The sequence below is a fragment of the Porites lutea genome, chromosome 7 (assembly GCF_958299795.1).
Source record: "Porites lutea chromosome 7, jaPorLute2.1, whole genome shotgun sequence".
In the NCBI taxonomy this organism is placed as follows: domain Eukaryota; kingdom Metazoa; phylum Cnidaria; class Anthozoa; order Scleractinia; family Poritidae; genus Porites; species Porites lutea.
This window is the reverse complement of record NC_133207.1, coordinates 7,023,155-7,042,813: the sequence shown is the minus strand read 5'-3', so window position 1 is coordinate 7,042,813 and position 19,659 is coordinate 7,023,155. Positions and strand designations below refer to the sequence as shown.

General features: G+C 39.1%; 1 protein-coding gene across 1 annotated transcript in view; it reads right to left on the bottom strand.

Annotated features, from left to right (window-relative positions):
* Positions 1–614: 614 nt before the first annotated feature.
* Positions 615–19,659, bottom strand: part of LOC140943326 (uncharacterized) — a 33,815-nt gene continuing 14,770 nt past the window's right edge. Inside the window, exons 5-17 of the mRNA XM_073392407.1 lie at positions 18,643–18,892; positions 17,191–17,400; positions 16,185–16,358; positions 14,742–14,907; positions 14,376–14,611; positions 13,745–13,961; positions 12,103–12,347; positions 9,770–9,908; positions 7,401–9,370; positions 6,837–6,873; positions 4,428–4,670; positions 4,075–4,155; positions 615–1,666 (exon numbers count right to left, since the gene is read on the bottom strand). Of these exons, the coding sequence (XP_073248508.1) occupies positions 1,476–1,666; positions 4,075–4,155; positions 4,428–4,670; positions 6,837–6,873; positions 7,401–9,370; positions 9,770–9,908; positions 12,103–12,347; positions 13,745–13,961; positions 14,376–14,611; positions 14,742–14,907; positions 16,185–16,358; positions 17,191–17,400; positions 18,643–18,892 (4,159 nt within the window). The 3' untranslated portion in view covers positions 615–1,475. The remainder of the gene's footprint in view (positions 1,667–4,074; positions 4,156–4,427; positions 4,671–6,836; positions 6,874–7,400; positions 9,371–9,769; positions 9,909–12,102; positions 12,348–13,744; positions 13,962–14,375; positions 14,612–14,741; positions 14,908–16,184; positions 16,359–17,190; positions 17,401–18,642; positions 18,893–19,659) is intronic.

Below are 19,659 nucleotides of genomic sequence, written 5' to 3'. Positions count from 1 at the left end.
GTTAAGAAATTCCTGTAAATTGTGACAAATGGGTCACCATAATTATTTGTAAATTGACCCAAACGGCAAATCATAAATCTTTGTAAACTGATCAATTAAATGGGCACAAACAAACAAACGGGCAATTCTAATGTCCTTAATATCTGTAAATTGACATATAGGGGATATCCGAGAACTCCTTGCTTATTGCCACAAAGGGGGCACCATAAAGTCTCTGTAAATGAACCCCACAAAAGAAAGCGGCACCATGGCTGTACTGTGCACTGCCGAAAAAAGGTGATTATCAGCCTGATCAGTTGGCCGTGATTAAAAAAGATCCAACTTAAAGATCTAACTTTTGTGCATGTATTGTTTACCGCTACATGCACATTCTCCAAGTATGAATTGATCCGTTATTGCTTAGTCCCTCTTAAGAGATCATGTTCTCTTGTCCCTGTACAGCGTCTTCAGTCCCAGGCCTTTTACCATGTGACCCGAAGTGCATAGACCGCACGGAAAAATGAGTCCTAGGGACTAGGCAAGACCCTTCAATTAAACCGTGTTTTTAAAGGTTCTCCCTCTGATTCTGCTAAGATCATTTCAAGTGTATGTATTAAAACAATTACTCTTTTAAATTTAGGCCATAGTGGTTTTATTCTTTACCACTATAACCTTTATTTTAAGAAGGTGACACCAATTACTATGAAAAGTGTACTCCCTAGTGGCCCTCTAAAAACAAAATTGATAATAATAAAATTACAACAATCATGATAAAAAGCCTATTTACAAATAGTGATTATAATAAAAGATCTTAAAAATTCTAGAGATTTAAAATATTGAGAGATGTTAAAAACGGAAGTGAATGCACTGGTAAAAAAGGGAATCCAATCTACAATGATATTAAAAAAGCACGGATTTTTTAAAAATCAGAATAACTTTTTAACTTTAAAATTGTCCACCGTATAGTTTGAGGCGGCGTTATTAGTCAGTGTCTTCATTAAGCTAAAGGAGGTAAATTCCATTCTGATCTGAAAATGCCACTATTCATTGCTGTCTAAAGCCCACGCCACTTTTTTATTTCGATAATATACGTGGAATTCTTCCTACAATCCAAAAAAATGTCCCATGCACAAGAGTATCAAACTCAAAGAGGGTCAAGGGGTAATAGACCTATTCGGCTACCTCAATGTTGTACCCAATTCAAACCCTTTGGGAATAAAACGTTTTGTTTCAGCAATTTCCACATCATTTAAATGTGAATGCCACATTATAATGCAAATACAATACACAAAGAATCTTAACACCGGGAGATTTGAATTGGGTACAACATTGAGTTAACCGAATAGGTCTACGGGATTTGAGCGAAGAAAAGGAGGACTAATGCGCAATTTCAACCTCTCTTCACAAACAGTTCATTTAAAAGTACATGAAATGGCGTAATGTCCGTAATATATGTTCTTAATCAAGAGAAATATTTTGGACATGTCCTATTTTCGTTACAATAGATCGGCCACTACAGGTAGGTCAGAGTCGCATAAAACGTCGTAAAGTTCCCCTACAGACAGGTAACGCTGATTTGCGATGTAACCAATCAAAGCTTCAGCTGGGTTCAGTGTGCGTCTATCAAGAAAACGAATTTCTTGTGGAGTTAAACGCAGTTTCTCAGCAACAATCTTCCAGTGGTCTCCTGCAACATAAGAAAAGGGAAAAGGAAAATTACCCTAACTTTTTTTCATTCCCCGCCCCAATTAATCTCTTCTCCTTTTTAACGATTAATTTGCATAATTTGACTCTTTCGCTCATTGCGCGTGGCTCTGAGGATAGCCTGCGTAGTATGGCGGTTTTGTCGAGAGTACTATTGAGCGGCGAAGCCTCAAAACTCGCGGTTTCCCTACTCTCGCCCGCCTTTATCACCGCAGGCTACTCTGAGGAAAGAAAGACGACCGTTCGCGGTCTACCCTAAAATGCGTGTGATGAACATACTTTAGAAGGTGTCTCCATTTTGTACGGGAAAAGTGGATATGGCCTTAATTGCCTTTTACCCTCCCTAAGTTCTGATTTACCCAATGGCTCAGTACTTTTAATATAAAGCAAGCATTGTGCATAAAGAACAATGTGTTTTTAATTATAATGTGCATGGAGTGTGGCTCGGTTTCGTTAATATAAAGCAAGCATTGTGCGTAAAGAACAATGTGTCTTATAATGTGCATGGAGTGTGGCTAAAAGTTACTAGAAAGAACAGGCATGGTGGACATAACTAATAACAGAAGCCCTGTCCACACGTATCCGTATTCATTGGAAAACGCAACCTTTTTTCTCCGTTTTTTAAAAAAATCGGGTCCACTCGTAGCGTTTTCGCCCGTCCACACGTATACGCATTCTCGACCCCAGTGCTTACGGGTTTGGAACTCTGCGCCGGTGTAGCCAAAATCTGGTTCTTTGGGCCTCACAGCGCATGCTCTTTTATTCCAAAAAAAACGTTTTTCTTCTTTTATATCTACTTCATCGCGAAAGTTTTATGCTGCTTCGGAATTAGAACTGAAGAAATTAACGGAGTCCTTGAAGACTTTTCAGGTATCCAAGGCTCTTGTGGTAGCTGCTGAGAAAATACCGTTAAAAGTTCGCAGATTTGAGACTTGAAATTTGCATATGCTTGACAGTTGATTAAATATTTGCGTGGACTACTTCACGAAGCGGTAAGTGAAACCTGAATGGCTTGTTAAGATAAACATATGGAAATTCCAATAAAACTTTCCAAAATAAGAATTTAAGGTCCTTTTATTTATGTTTGTTCATGAATATTAAACGCTCCCGTAAAGCTACTTTGAGATGCGATATCGTGGGAACAGAAGACAACTATAAATATCTAGTCGCATTATAAACGCGTCGCGTCACGTCACGATTTACTTTTTCTGTTCACTTTTCCCTTGCAAGTCTGTTTTTGGGCAATTCACGACGTGAAGCTAAAGTTTTTATTCATACTCGGCTCCTTCGTGTGAATACGATGACGTGGCAGTCGAAGAAAAGTCAGTAATGTGTCATGGTTCTTAAATTTTAGCTGGCAAAGATGTCGGTGTATTTTTTATTATTATTATTTTTCACATTCAAATCTTTTTCTTGGTCAATTTTCGATATGTAGCTAAGGTATTTTATTTGAAAATTGGGGAATTCAGTTATTCTGCCTAATTATTTGAGCCAATGTTGTTTTGTAATCGCTGAAATCAAGAATCGGCCGGGCGTGTTTTAATACTTCAACATTTCTAGGGAAAAACCCGCTCACACGCCAGACACGCCACACGTTCACCCGCGCTCTTGCAAACTTGAATGGACCAATAAGAAACACGTTTATTGTTTTTTGCTGAAACCAATCAGAGACAATCTTGTTCCAGGGTTCCCCAGAGCTCTTCCTCCCTGGCCTTCAGGCGCAGAAGAGCTGTGGGGTCGAGATTAGACGCATACGATGAATCGATTTAAAAACGATAACTTACCCGACTGCGCATGCTTGACGCGTACGTGTTCGCTATTATGAGCCCGCGAAATGATAAATCGACGCCATCTTTGAATTTCTTTGGTGTGGGTATATATTGTTGTGACGTTCTTTAAAGTCGCAGAAACAGTTAAAATGTCAAAATAAGGGCAAAAACAAAGACAAACTAAAGGGAGATCCAACCTTCCGCCTCTTGACACCGGTAGCTAAAGTAACCTGATAAAGTTCTGCTGCCTCCTAGAATAATCAGCTTGAAGAATTCACAAAGGTAAATTTGCTTGAAAACAAGCAATTAGGTTAGAAATAAGCCCAATTATAAAAGACAAGAAAGGGAAGGGCCCTTCCGCCACCTTTAATAAGTTTCTAATATTGTGCGGAGTGGATTGGAACTGATAATTTGTCCTCAGCTTTTACGAAAAGTTCCGTTTTCGTTTGTCCACACGAACACGGGAAAACAGCGTTTTCAAAAAGTTCCACTCTGGAGAGAGTTTTCGAAAAGTTCCGTTTTCATTGATTGTTTTCATCGGATTCGTGTGGACGGAAGCCATATCCGTAAAGAAAAAGTTGCGTTTTTTCTGGACAGGGCCTGAAAGCTTTTTCAATCATACCACATGATAAAGCGATGGTCAACTCCTTTTCCAAGGAGATAGGAATTCTTCTCACATCAAGATTTTCACGTAACAAAGGACCTAGAAAAAATTTGATAAACAAGTTAGAACATTTCGGTCTATCCATAGTTTGAAAGTATATGGACAGATACATATACAAACTCATCCCAGCGCAAGTAATTGCAGAACCTACAAGTTAATATATTGACTTCACATATCTTGAAGGCGGAAGACAAAACAACAACTATAAAAACTGTAAAAAAAAATCGATACAACAGCAAAGCCTGAGGATGCATTTAAATGCACTCGCGTTCCGAGAGCCATGTATAAATTATTAAAACTGATAAACCCACCCGTTGTTCCAGGCGGTGTCATTTCTCTTAGATGAATGATGACATCATCCCTATTTGAAAGCTTAGCTTCCCTTGCGAAACAGCGAATCAGTTGTCTAGTGTGGCAATCTGCCTGTTCAAAAGAGGACTGGTCCAATTGCAAATTTTCTTTCAACTGACAAATAACTTCCTCCGAATCACAAGATCCGGGCGTAAGGGCTTTCAAGACATCATCAGGGATAGTTATCGCCTTCTCCACATGTTCTACGAAATAAAATGGAGCACGGTTAGAGGTGTTCCAATTGTCGTACCCTATAGCCGAGGCGCAGCATCAAAGCTGAGTGACTTTATGCTCCCGAGATCTATTTTGGCGTGTATTAAGCACCCACACCGACAAGAGCAAGAAACTGACGGTCTTAAAAGTCGTGGGACGCTAAACACCTGATCTCGTTAGTGAATTGGACGACGAAAGCTAGTCAGAATCCAACCTCAGTGTGTACTTTTTTCGGATCAAAACAATACATTTTTGATAACCGTCATGTAACCGAGCTAATCACTTACAATTAACACTACAGAGTATTTGAATTCCATGAACAAAATAAGGTCTGGGGTTCTAACTCTTCGAAGGAAAAAACGAAAACGAACCCCTACCCTGGACGCATAAAGTAGACTTGAATCCTCTGAAAAGTAGTATAATTTAAGACTAATGGGCTGATGGTCGGATGATAAGTTTAATGGATAGTATTTTACCTAAATTTGCTTTTTAATACTTGTAATCAACAGACTAGACTATGTCATACTAAATTTTATTGTGTGTGAATAAACCCTAGTTGCCCCAAAGCCTCTTTCTCAAAACGAGTGCAAGAACGAAAATTCACTATGAACATATTGTTTCTATTCTCGTGCATATTCACACTCATTACTATTCATCCAGAAATCCCCCGGCTAGTTCTCCAAAAAATAACTTCAATAGGACAGGCTATCGCACGGTTCTTATGCCTGTCACCAATAGAGAGGAGAAGTGTCACATCACATTCCATAGTAGATAACCTTTCTTGAAAGAGACGGCCATTTGCATTATTTTTATTTTATTTATTTTATTTTATTTGCCACACAATAATTACAAAAAAATATAGGAAAAGAAGAAAAAAAGACGTGGCGAGGAGACCTAACAGAAACTATAGGAGCTAATGAGAGGTTAGGCCTCCTCGAGCTATGAGCTAGAGCTGTTTCACATCAACTGAAGAAAAGAAGGCGAAAAGTCGAAGATGGAAAGATTTATGAACTGTTTTCATACTTACTCAATAATTTAATCTTCATTTTTTTCTTAAAAGAGGAGAGGGATTGAGAGTTGATGACCTTGTTGTCAAGTGAATTAAAAAACTTAGGCCCTTGAAAAAAGGGCGAGAACTTATTCATGATTGTACGACAATACGGTAGACGGTAGGCCTGGGAATTTCTTGTATTGTAAGAGTGGAATTGATTGCTTTGAGAGAAATTGTTATTAAACTTTGGAGGTAAGAATGAATTTTTGCAAGAATACATAAATTGGCCCAGTTGAAACAAATGGATATCATTAAAGTTTAGTATACCGAGGTCCTTAAGGATGGGTTCAGTATGAGCATTGTTCAAAATGTGATTTATTAATAATTCTTATAATGCTCTTTTGCAGGATAACAAGGCGGCGGAGATTGGTTTTATAGGTTGAAGCCCAAACGATATTGCAGTAGTAAAAATAAGGATAAATTAAGGAATAGTAGAGCATACGTAAAGACGATTTAGGAAGAAAGAAGCTGCATCTAGATATTATACCGATTGACTTCGCAACTTTACTTGTAACGTGTGATATTTCCGACTTCCAATTTAGGTTTTCATCCAAAATTACGCCTAAAAAATTTGTCTCCTTTACTTCAACAATATTTTAATTATCTATACTTATTTGAATATTACAAATTGAACGCTTTTGTCTTGGTTTAAAGACCATAAATTTAGTCTTTTTAAGATTTAGAGAAAGCATTGTCGAAAGATAGAAGGAAAGTGTGGGCTAACGTTTTGTTCCTGAGTGCAATGATGCACAGGAGTCATGCATGTCAATTTTTTAGTCTCTTCTGCCATATATTTGCGAAACCACGGTTTGCTGAGAACCAGAAATTTTGCTACGAACGTGAAGTACAGACTTTTCCTCTTGATTCTTCAGATGTCTGCGATTTTCAGGGATAAAAGAACGTGAGATAACAGTTAGTCTACAAGATAAAGAGTGTATCATATTCATCAATGTTTAGGACGATGAGATTATCTGTTTGAAAAACTTGCTCATGCCCATCTTACATTTATTTTTTCCTAAATAAAACGCTTAACACAGGCAGTAAAGGTGAATAGAGGATATGCAATTCTTTTGTATTGCTTCAACAATTACTTGCTCAAGCTTACCTTCATTACCCGCAAAAAGCCTTTCATCAACTTCGAGCTGTGAGAAAATAGATGTGAGAGTCGTTAACTAAAGGAACAATAGTTAAATAGTCTGGCCATGGGTCGGGGTGCATTTATTGGACACTTTGATCCTCCATGTTTTTAAGAATTTGAAAGCTCTAAGAATAAACCCTACATGGATTGTAACACAAAATGTTTGTCAACGACTACGCCGGCGTGGCTGTTCACTTACAGCAGTGAATTTAAGATTGTACGAAATGACCACCTGTTTTGGATTCCTCATCTTGAATGTATTGTGCAAAATCAGTAATGAAATCTAGTGTTAGTTATCTAATGTTATAAACCCATACAAGAAGTTGTAGCGTCGGTTTTAGTCAAAAAACTTGTACATGTTGGTTGCCTTGAAAAAAAAATGCATGGTCTAAGTTAGCGAGGGCACGTTCCGCCCCAGGCGGGGTGGATAGGTTGGAAGCTGTTATGGGTAACCTTAGTCCTTAGGGTGTTCCAAAATTCTTAAGTCACCAGTTGACATTTTCATCGTAACAATATCTTACAACATCTTACCAGTTGTTCTTCAAAGGGAAGCCAAGGTGCAAACTGCATGACCGGAACTCTGGGATTTTTAGTTAACGCAGATTCTGTACAAAAGACGTCTTGCTTGGAACGGTACAACTCGGTAAGGGACCAGAAGTGCAGGCATTGCTCTTCTTCGCAACCTTCTTTCTGATGTGTTCGACAGTAGGCCACCGATCCTCGCTTGCAGCAAACTGGACATAAAACACTCATTTCATATTTCATATTCTTTAACCAACAAAACTCGTTACGCATGCACTCAAGCGTCAAACCCAATTGCTTTCTCACAACAGCGCAACAGTTAATCCCAGTTGTGCCTCTGTGACAATGTAGAGATGATGACATATTTGATGACGCATCCTCAGCCAATTCTAGGTTGTGACTTCCTCTGTGCATTACAATCTCAACCGTTGACGAGTTGCAAATCAAAATAACGGAGTAGTCATCTTCAGTGGTGAAAAACCTGGCAAAGCCATTGAACAAATGAGGGTTATCATCCCTCCACAATTTGTCTTTGCCCCACTGAAATAACTGCAGTACTAGCCGCGGGAAAAGCCCTGCAGGGACTAGACCACTCTCGAATTTGATAAACAAAGAAGGAAACTTTGCAGAGGCAGCCAACTCAGTGATCTGCTTCGGTGGGGGCGACTTTAACATTGAAGGGACTAGGTAGCTCTTGCTGCTTGTTGTATCACATGGCCAGGAGCACAACAGGCAAAATTTCTCCATGATTTCAATAAGAGTGGCACATGTTTCTTTCTCGTTAAACAAAGGACCCCAAACATGTGCTAGGAGATCTTCATCCAGAATTCCTTCCCTCTCAAGCTTAAGCCATGAATCCAAGAATTTCTTTTCATCAGCATCATATGGCTTGACAGTGATCACCTTTTTAAAAACGTCAATTAGCCACTGGGGATTTAATATTATGATTTTTTTCAGGTCGGCAGTGTCATCAAAATGGATTAAGCACCTTAGGTCATGCAGGTAGTTCATCAAGGTCGTGAACTCGTTCTCTTCGTTGACTTTGCCGACCTCCGAGGCGATATCTTTTGCCGCTTCCAGGGAAATGCATTTATATCCCTTTTTCTTCACAGCTTGAAGCGCCTTCTCAAATCTCAACCACTTCAATGGAATGGTCGCCTTGATGTGCGGAAGTTCTTTAGCCTTTTCAAGTACTTTCTGTCGCAAGCGTGCGACTTCTGGGCAGTCAGAGGATTTGACCCTCAGACTTGTGTTATCTACAAAGAATACATCACACAAATGGTCACCATAAGGTTTTTTCTTCAGATAACCAAAAATTATACGACATAATTTTCTAGGGTCTTGACCGCCGAATGGTTTATCAGCATGCGTGCATACCAGGAAAACAGCAGGAAGTTTCTTTGGCAACACATCTGATGAGCAGCATTCTTCGTCGCTACAAGTTAACGAGGCCACAGACGTCATCCAGAAGTTGAGATAATCTATATTAGTTTTCAGATTTGCGCTCTCTGGTATTGCTTCGTATACACCTTGTTTCTCCAAAGGCTCAGCCTTGCCATATGGATCTAAGCTTAGGTCATACACCAAGCAGTAAATTGCTCGTGATGTCAGAAACAGTGGGTGTGTATTATAAAAAACTGACTGTCCCGAAAAATCCCAAAAATTAGAACACACGTCTAAATCGCCAGTCACAGCTGCTACTTCTTCGAACTCAGAAGTTTGGTCCTCGCTGCTCTTTTCTGTTACCCAAGGCTCTGTGGTCACTTTAAAATAGGAAGGATCCACTTCTATGCCAATGGTGCTATCTTCTCGTGGGTTATAGCATATCCCCATTAGTGACTTCATTAAACTGGTCTTTCCTGCTCGGTGTTGTCCAATGAGCATCAATGGAAACCTTCTGTCAGACGTTTTTCCATGCGTGAGAGCCTTTTTATAAGCTTCCACGGCGGACGAACCCCGCGCAAGAATCTCTGGAGGTACTATAATGTAAGAGCAAATGTTTCACAACCTCAGTTTTCTAGTCCATGGGTGTTGCTTCCGAAGATTTGACAAGATAAAAAGTTAAAGTAAGGGGGAAAACAACGTTGTATTTCTCAACTCACTGATAAGGTTTTTAACTTAACCTGACCATCCTCTGGTGTCATAAACTTTCGGTCACAAACTCACACCTATATTTCAAATTAATACACGTCTTTGCACATTCAACGAGAATCTAAAATAATATGATGAAAATTAAAATTAAGTGTCAACGCCAAAAACAACAAAACAAAAATTGAGTGAGGCTGACCACTTAAAACAAAAGCAAAGTTCAGCCTGTAGAATCAGTAAACAATTCTAAAGAAAAGAAACAATGATCAAAATAATAAAACTTTCCTTACCCTTGTCATGAAACAAGAAGGCTTGTGCTTCCTTTAGAAATTCTAGAAACTCAGGCAGCTTCTCAGTTATGGCCTCTGGTTCCCATAATCCGCTGCTAAGTAAAGTGTCCCACTCTTTGTAGCGCACATGGACGTCAGTCTATTAAACGGTAAAATGGAAAGAGAGTAGTTCAGGTAAAAGCTTTACATCTAAATCTTACCATAAGGTGAGTGAAGATAATATCAAATGGTCAATGCACAAATGCATTTTGTTCAAGATTGTCTACCTATTACTGTCCACAGTGACCCAATCGCTTGATATTAACCAAGGTAAAGTTTTTGTACTGGGCCGACAAATGCCTCAATTATTGACACGGACGGATATATGCTCTCGAGGAACGACACTTTTCGACAGCATAGAGCCTTTAGTAAAGCGAAAGTGGCGATATCTTGGTGGTTCTGAAACCTTAAAAAGGTGACTTTTCAGTTACCAAAAAGTTTTTTTATCTGCTCCGGCGAAGACATTTAGTATCCTAGCAATACGTAACAACCTATCTGTTACGTAACCTGACATTTACATCGCTGATGAAGTTCGAGCGAACCCAAGGAAATATTGATTTTCCTTCAAAGTGCTGCTCTGACCTTTGAAATTTGTATTCTATTGAAAAGTCAGCCACCCTTCAGGACCGTCCGCGCGCGGATCGCTGTAGCGTTAGTTGTTTTTATAAAAACCCCTATAAACCATATATTTTTTAAAAGCTTAATAATTCCAGATTATGGATTTGAACTAACAAAAACGATTTACTTAAATGTGTTTCGAATTTGGAACGCTTTGTGTAAAAGTACACGTCTCTATAAATCATGTTCCACTCACGCCGGAAATAAACGGAAGAAAACAAATTAACACCGCATTCGCTTCTCAACACGTTCCACTAAAAAACCGTGTCTCAAATTTTTGACAAGTGGGTTTGTTTTTCTTTTATTAGCAAATGAAGTTGGGGAAGGCAATTAATCAACACCACCTGTGGAAAAAAGTTCTAGCTTTAAAATGAAAAGGAGTATTAAAATCCGCAGACACAGTTTGGTAGAAGAGATATAAGGCATCACTCTTGCCAAATTTTAGCCAAATTGATTGAAAGGCTGCCGACTTGGAGTTCAAAACGTGCGAGTCGATCGGCAAAATTTGCGTTCGGAGATAAAATAGAAAATACATTTTTGGCGGCATCCTACCTGGAATGAGATTATAACACCTAAATGTTTATTCTGATTGATATCAGAGAGGGATCAATTTTCTCTAACAGTAGGACAGGTAACATGTAACAGGAACAAACTTTCGCGGCAAGCAGCGGGAAATAATTATTTTGCTTCCAGTCAGTTCAATTACACCGCGTGTGGACAAAAGACAAAATTTGTTGAGGTAAGTGAACGTACATGTATAGTAATCGTTTAATTTACAAACAACAATCCGATTTTCATGTGACAATAAAAATATATTGTGTTTATTTCTTGAAATGTTGGTTAGGTTGGGAAAGATGCCGAAAACCAGTGCGAAATCAACACGAACGAAAGCGAAAAGCAAACGAAAGGCGACAGCAGACCCCGCAGAAACTGCAAGTGAAGTTCCAGTTGTCGATATCAAGGAAACAATGATGTCTGAAATGAGAGATGTTGGGTAAGGATGAAGTAGATTGCGTAGTAGTTATCTGGTTATACCATCGATAGACCAGAAACAAGGCAAAATCTTTCGAAAGTCAAAGCATGATCACAAAATGGCTTACGAACCGCATGGTATCAACATAATTAATTCTTCCTTTCAGTTACGATGGGAGTCATTTTGCCATGTCTCTAGAAGCAAGCGTGGAAAATAAAATGAAGCGAGGGAAACCGCCACGCAGAAACCGCTATTTACACTACTGTCACTGGGCACACGCACTGTTGGTATGTATCGTGCTCGTTTGAGAAGTTTGATCGTTTGTTGTTCTAATTGAGGTCACGTGTTGCAAGCAAGACAGGTCTATTGGACACCCTGTAGTCAATTTCAAATTCACTCACTATCCGCTTATACATCTGTACGGCAGAAATCCATGTTTCTGTGTCGGAAATTTCAAGGAAAGGCGATTTTTCTAGTATCATCGTAAAATTGCTTTATATAATGAGTTGCATTGGTACTTTTTTGGGATAAAAAATACTGGTTGGGATCTTATGGGTGGCAAATCCTTCCATGCATGGGTCTCAGTAGCACAATAACTTTGGTAGGTTTTACCATTTTTAAAAAATTCAGCTATGGGTTGAAATATAAGCAATTCCCGGTAGGGTAGTTTTGTTGAGAATTCCTAAAGAGAATGCATGCTGACCGTTTCTCTGATGACTTTATTTCCTATGCTCCACGTGTGTTCTTTAGAAAGGATAATGCTAAAGCCTGTACTAGCAGTGTACTCTGTTCGTTTAGAACGACGCCAATGTATAAAATGAAATTCGTCTCCCTTGGGAAGATGCAGTCCCATCGGCTCTTCATCCGTCAATGTTAACTCAGACAGGTAGGTCAATAGAGCATCTTGGATGTTTTCGTCTGGTGCATAGTCCAGGTCCTGAGAGCTATCTGTGAATAGAGAATACTGCATTAAGGATCTTGAAAGGATGATCTGATGACCCTCTTCACAGCAATTCCTATTGAGAACAAACCTCCATAAAAAACGTGGCCTGGTGTGAACTATAAAACGAAAGATAAATAGGAAATGGGTTAATGAAAAATTACTACCGGTAAGAAAATTATGCGGAGCGTTCGCCCAAGATTGCAAAACTTTACAACGGCCTCTCGTCGACTGCAGTAAAACTTATAATGCTCCAGCTTATAAAGGTGAACACCATTACGAGCGAAAAAGCTCTGCTTCGTATTTCAAAAGCCTCTCTGACCGCAAAAAATGATAAAGTTTAGTTGCTCCTGAACATCTTAAGGTATTTCGTAAGGGTGCAAACACGCATTTAATTATGTCGGCGGTGTCTGGCATACACGTAAACAAATCTGCGGCAGATTGTAGTTGTTGTACAAAAAAGTCGCATATAAGCGCCGCGCGTGGGTGGAGCACCATAGTTAAGGAAATGTGCTAATCTACCCATTCGAGAAAATCTGGTAATCACGTGACCGTAGACTGAGCGAGCGAGTGACCGTCCGTCCGCACCACAGGCATACCAATCTAAAATAACTCAATCAACAGGTATGACAACCCAAATGCAACTCAAGGTTGTATTTGGAAGGAAATCACACGACCGCCCGGAAATTTAAAAAGAAAAAACAACAACAAAGTCGCGTCTTTTTCGGCGTTATTTTTTTTATGTTTACAATAAGGTGGATAACAGAGAAAGAGCTACAGCGAGTTATTGAAAACAAAGGAGACGAATTTCGTAGGAAGAAAAACATGGAAATTCAAGGCGGCGATGAGAAAATGAGAAATGCTAGCGGCCAGCAAGGTGAAAATGAGCGGCAGTGAAAAATAAAAGCGAAGATGAACACAGGAAACAAAATATTGGGTAAGCATATACGACAATTCCTCCATAAAAAAAATGTGTAACTAGGAAGTTTGACGTTTTAGTCGTACAAAACAGCCTTGTAGTCCTGCAAAACAACGGCAAGGGATAGACCAAAAAGCGTGCTGCACGTGCAAATTTGTTTTTTGCTAATTAGAAGAAAAAGTGTGTTGCACATGTAATTTTTTTTTTCGGTAATTAGATCTATTAGTCTTGAAGCCATTTTCATTATACCTTGACATAACGTCTCACTCTGCTTCTGTTTGCAAATTGTCATTTCAATTACATCACCATCTTCTTTAACAATGTTCATAAAACAGTTAATAGACACCAAAGTGTCTCCAAAGTTCTACAGAAAACAAACCCCCTTTTTAATGCCGCCTTACAGTGTCATTTTCAAGAGTTGGGTATCGCCGCATTATTTTTTCTTCGAGTTTAGTCTAACACCTCTACACCGCTTACTTATCCTACCTCTTCGTCCCTGAATGTGGAACCTGCAGTCAAATTCACAGCCTGGAAACAAGATGTCTGCTTTTAAGTACTTCAGAGACGTGAGAACTAGCCATCCCCGACATCTTGACCGTGTATCTTCATCTTTGAAGTGTATCTCTCCCAAAATGTTCTTCACATCAAAAGGAATCGGTATGTCTTCCAGCCTTTGCTTGGAGTTCTCGTTTGCAACCCATACCTACGTTAAAAAAATGGATTATGTTGTGAAATCTGACATATGAACATTGATCATTCCCGAAATAGTGCCTAGTACATAACCTGCTTCAAATAAACACTCTTTTTGTGGTTCAGTGTTTATGTTAAATGAAGAGTCGGGCGTCGGGTAGTGAAAAGTTTTACTATTTACCTCATTAAATATCATGGGCGCTCTCTCTGATCTTTTTACGTATCTTTGAATATACCCCATAGTAAATTTATCTGGGGAAAGTGCAGTTATTACTTTTGTGGGTGGGCAGGTTCTTAGGATCAGTTTTGTGAGGTATTTGTTTCTTAAAATACACGTGGAGGTTTGTGTATTTATTCATAAAAAAAAAAAACATTTACTTACCAATTATTAGACACAGACCTCAGGATTGTGAGCACGCGGACTTACCTTGCATCTCAACAAGAGAGAATTCAGTTGATACCAACATGGTGTCAGAAATGTTAAATCATATCTTGAAACATAACCTGTCTCCTCAGGACAGGTTTCCTTGTACTGTGTTCTTAATGCTCTTTCATTTGGCGTAACCCCTTCCAAGTTAAAAGCTAGCTTCCAGTGTTTATTGTTACGGTAGTTTATCTTTTCTGTGGCCTCTCTAATGCTCCACCGTCCATCCCGAACATCCTCTGAAGGAAAAATGATAAAAAGCGGTCTATGGATTGCTGTTAACAACCAACATTCACAAGCCCATACATAACACTTCATAAAGTAATGAATTTAGCTGATAATTTATAGTAAAACTGAAAGAAACACTACCTCGATCCGGAACTTTAATTGTAACCTTTCCAAAGTGACACCACATGTCGGCCTTTGGTATCAACTCTTCAGCCATTTCCTGTTTAACCTTACGTAGAGATACCAAGACGTCCTTCATTAGTTGTTCTTTATAGCTTGGATGACCAGCGTCAGAAGTGTATGGTTCCTAAGCGAGAGAAAGGAAGTAAGGTGTTTGCCTTGCTTATTAGGGAGTTTAAGATACGGAGACCACGGACTACGAACTACGGCTGGACGAGCGTTGTCCTTTGTTTGTAGCAATGGGTTGAGTCGTGCAAATATAGAACATTAAGATTACACGATAGACAGTAGACTACAAGAGAAGAGGCGGAGAGGGAAACAGCACGCAAAGATCTTCTTGTTTTCATCACAGTTCACAAAAATGCAAGTCAGTTTTGCATGTGATCTTATCCTTAGAACAATAAACAAATTCTTCCATACTTGAAGGAAGCGATTACGTCGGGTGAAACTGGTGAACAAAGTTTTAGTTACACAGGTTTTATTTTTTTCGCCCATGAATACTTATGTCAAATATTAAAGAAATAGACAGAAATAGTAATAGCTCATTTATTAGATTTAGAAGATGGACTTCTCCCACTACTGATCTGATGTAGTTTGAAGTATTGAAATGCCGAGTTTCGATTGTCTCGAAGATGTTTACATCATTTTCATTCAGCAAAAGCGATACAAAAACTCGCATAAACAAAGGTCACACAAGTAGAAAGACACACTAATCAGTTCGAGCAAACATTGAAACTTTTCAAGTGCGAACTAGAAAGTAAGTTACCTGCATGATTTCTCTTCTCCTCGGCCGTCAATCTGAATTCTCCGTACAAACAGCTAAGCTTATTTAAATATGAGCTTAGCTAGATAAAAATGTAGTCACAACAGTGGATTAAAAGCGTAAATATGAGCAGAATTAGACACAACTTACATATTTCGCTTCCCTCTCACTTAAAGCAGGTGAATTGAAAACTTTTTTAAGAAAAGACGAGATTCTTGAATTACCGAAACGGCAAAATACGACCAAAATGTTCTCTGAGTCCCGACCACGCGAAACAGCTCAACAACTCACCGTAGCCGCAGGATTACGTGGGAAAAATGAACAGTCACGTGGTTTTGATCATGCACAGTAGCATGTTTAAGCGTAGTCGTTAGTCCGTAGTCGCCGTATCTAAACTCCCCATTTTTTAGCTTCACTACGCAAACGCTTGGTGGAAAGCTTAAAAAACATGACGTCAACCAAACAGCATCCAAGATGACATCGCCTTCGAGTTTACTATGCAAAACTGGTAAAAATTTCAAATCTGCATGCTAAAACTTGAAAAGAATATTCATAAACAATAACTGTCAGTCCAAAGAAAGAATTGGGAGAGGCAACCAATGAATGGAGAACAGAGGAAATTAATCACTTGTATGACACACCTGTGGTTCACATTGTTCGGCTGGTTTCAGTCGGTATTGTACGAGCGGTCCGGTTGGATGGCCATTTTTCAGCACCTGCTCCAGTTTCAGTTTTGGTACCTTGAGATTATAGTCATCGATCCAGCAACTGGCTTTCGTGTTTTGTCGTCCAACACCTCTCACTCTTGCAAAAGCCTTCAACATAAGCCAAAACACATACTGTAAAGAAGAGCCCAAGATTGAGATAACAAAAGCCTCTGGCCACTCTTAGATAGAAGTAAATTTCTGCATGCCCCCTTCCCGATTCTGTTTCCCAGGCATCTCGTCATGAAAAGGTTCAAAGCGTATGACCTATAAGTAGCTTATTCCAGGCATTCAGACAGAAACGAGGACGGCGCAAATAGAAGCGTAGTAGGAAAATAAAGCGAGGATACTCCCCTGAAGAAACTTGAAAAATTGGATTGTCCAAGGTTGAATTTCGCGTGTTTCCTTTCCCCTCTCCTCGCCATTTTGCGCCACTCTCCACTGTGTCTGAATGCCTGCTCGAGGTATTAGGGGGTTTCGTAGGCACGCTTGAGGCAGCATTTTGTGTATTCTGAAGGCATTCATATCTTACATCAGACAGTAGAACCCGGTCGATACATCCACATTTGTGGTCGTGTTAACGAGAAAGCGTCCTATCATGATATGAGTGTTTGGTGAAATATTTTTTAGTTTTTGAGATTTAAGGTTCTGTCTTTAAAAAAAGTAAAAAAGGGCTCGTCGTTAAGACCCCTACGTTTACTCCTGATTTACTCAAAAGCTAAAAGCGGATTGGACTGTCATGATGATTTGACGGACTAGACTTTGAACGTCCATAATTCGACTTCATAGTTCAACGGATTGCGGTAGTTAGTGAGAAGAAAGATTGCTTTCTTAAAAACATAAAATGACCTTCTTAAAATATAAATTAAAATGAACGTTTCCTACTTGTAGATGTGAAGCACGATGCGTAGATCTACACTTACGAAAGACAACTTTTACTCACCACTATTTCTCCAATTAGCACTTTAGCATACTCTCTTTCTTCTTCTGTTCCAGAGATTATGTAAATTTCTTGATCTTCACGATCTGAGATTACTTTTGCTCCTGACTGGGCGGAAATGTGTCGGAGTTTAGCTGCCTTTTTTCCTATCACTAAACCCTTGAATCTGTCTTCAACCTTTATTAGTTCCCGCCTTCTTCTTTTGGCACTATCCTGCACAAAAAAGACTAAATTCAGGCCATGTTCACACTATACTGGATAGCTTTTGCGCCGGTCCGAAACCCATACCAGATAAGGCTTCTGTTCACATGGTGCGATTTCTGTAACGGAGAGAAGCTGTGCATCTCTGATAGGTTTTGATCATAGTATACCGGATAGCTTTTCTTGTCGGCACGAAAAGCTCCCGGCGGGTACTCCTGGGAATTCTTAATGGGGGTGTGCCGTCCGGTTCTCCAGACCATATTTCTCTTTCTTTCTTAATCATTTGGAAATGAAAGGATAAATACGTTCATACACTCCCGTAGTTCCCATACCCGAATCCAGACCGAACTGGGCAAAATAAATACCTGTTTTCAGACCAAAAGGAGCCCAAAAACCATACCCTTTGGGGCGGCATATACCTTTATGGTTTATATAAGGGAGTAGCCCCCCCGGGGGGGGGGGGAAAGCTATGTATCCGGGACGTATAATGCGAACATGGCGTCATTATATGTGGCAGGTAAATAGATCATTTTCATAATATGGGAAATCATATTGTGTCAAGAAGTGGAATTCATTTCGTTTTTTCTTTCTTTTCTGTTTTGAGTTTTTAGCATCAACGAAAAAAATCGCTGAAGCATATTTGTACTTTTAGTAGAATGATACCACCGTGAAAATGATCTTAAAACTATTTTTGGGTACTGTAAGTAGTTACTGCTCATTTAAAAAGTTTAAAAGGAACGTGATCTTATTTAATATTAATAATATTTATTTGTTCGGTCGACTATGGTCATAAAAATGAAATCTGTATTATTTAAGACACTGTTTAAAAATACCAGTTACAAAAGAAGAGCTTATTCCAACCTCCAGCCCTCGATAGCTTTACATGACCTAACATTGATCCTAAAATGCCCAGCATTTCTATTTCTTGATTTCTTAAGTCAAGAAGCCTTAACTCCTATATTAACTCCTATTTTTAACCAGTCACAAAAACAAAAAATTAACAATCAAATAAACAAATCGAGCTCAGTACACTAACTGCACTACTTGGTTATCTTTTTATTTGGCATTCGTTTCTGCAGAACATTTAGCCACTATAAATAAAAGGTCGCTTGAGAATGCGAAATATATTAAGAAGTCATTGAAGGTGGCATGACATTGCATAAAGTATACTTGCTGATGATGGGTTTAATGCAGGCTCTTAAGTGTACTGTGAGAACTATTTCCTGTACTGTAACTATGGGTTTAACACTTTACCACTATTCCCTTGATAAGCCTTTCAGCATGTGCAGTTTGTTCTTCATCACCAAAGATTGTAAATCCGGCTTCCTCCTTGCTTTGGGAGACTAATCTTGTTCCAGTTGTCTCCGTAATTTCACGCTGCTTGTGGCCACCCTTTCCAATAACATGACCCTTCAGACTCACTGGAACGTCTACAAATTTACTTTCTTCTTCTTCTTCTTTTTCTTGTTCTTTACTTTGCTCCCGGAGATTATCGTGCGACAACCTGACAGTTTTAATAGGACAAAGAAATCCACTGAGATACATATACTTTGTTAAATATGTAGAATTAGTGTAGAATGTTTTAGCTGTGATTTATGTTGTCATCTGTGACAATATATAGTCGCCTGCCGATGCACGTTAGATTTTCCAAAGTTATCCTTTTTCTCCGATTTTTTTTCTTTTACTTGTAAACCCTTCCACTGCCGCTGGTTGAAAAAAACGCACAGTAAAAAAGAATTTTTTTTACAAATGAGTCAAGATAACTCAATTTTGAGTGAAGTGTTACATTTTACTCAATTTATTGAGTAAAATTACTCAATAAACGGCTTGGAAACTAAAATTTGATAGCATTTTGTTTTGAATAAGGGTATAGGCATGATTTTCAGTGGAACATGCCTAGCGAGCGTAAAAAACGCATCCAGTCTGAGGATTAATGAGAGAGGGAAAATTTTATATATTTAGGCATGACAAAATTCAAGGGAACATTGGTACTTAGAAATAACATCTCATAGGCATGGAAAAAATGGGTTCATGCCCTCGCAGCCCAAAATTGACCGAGCTAAACTTAGGTCCCAGATCTCTCGCCGGGTTGATAATTCATTCCCAGTTTTTGCTCCTCTGGTTTGGCATGCCCGGCATGCCGATGGTGAAGCCAGTTGGTTTGGCATGCCCGGCATGCCAGGCAAGAAATTGACATGCCCAGCGAGACTGATTTTGATGTTCGCTTCAGCATCGTATCCTGAGAATCACATATAATCGCCAAATATATCT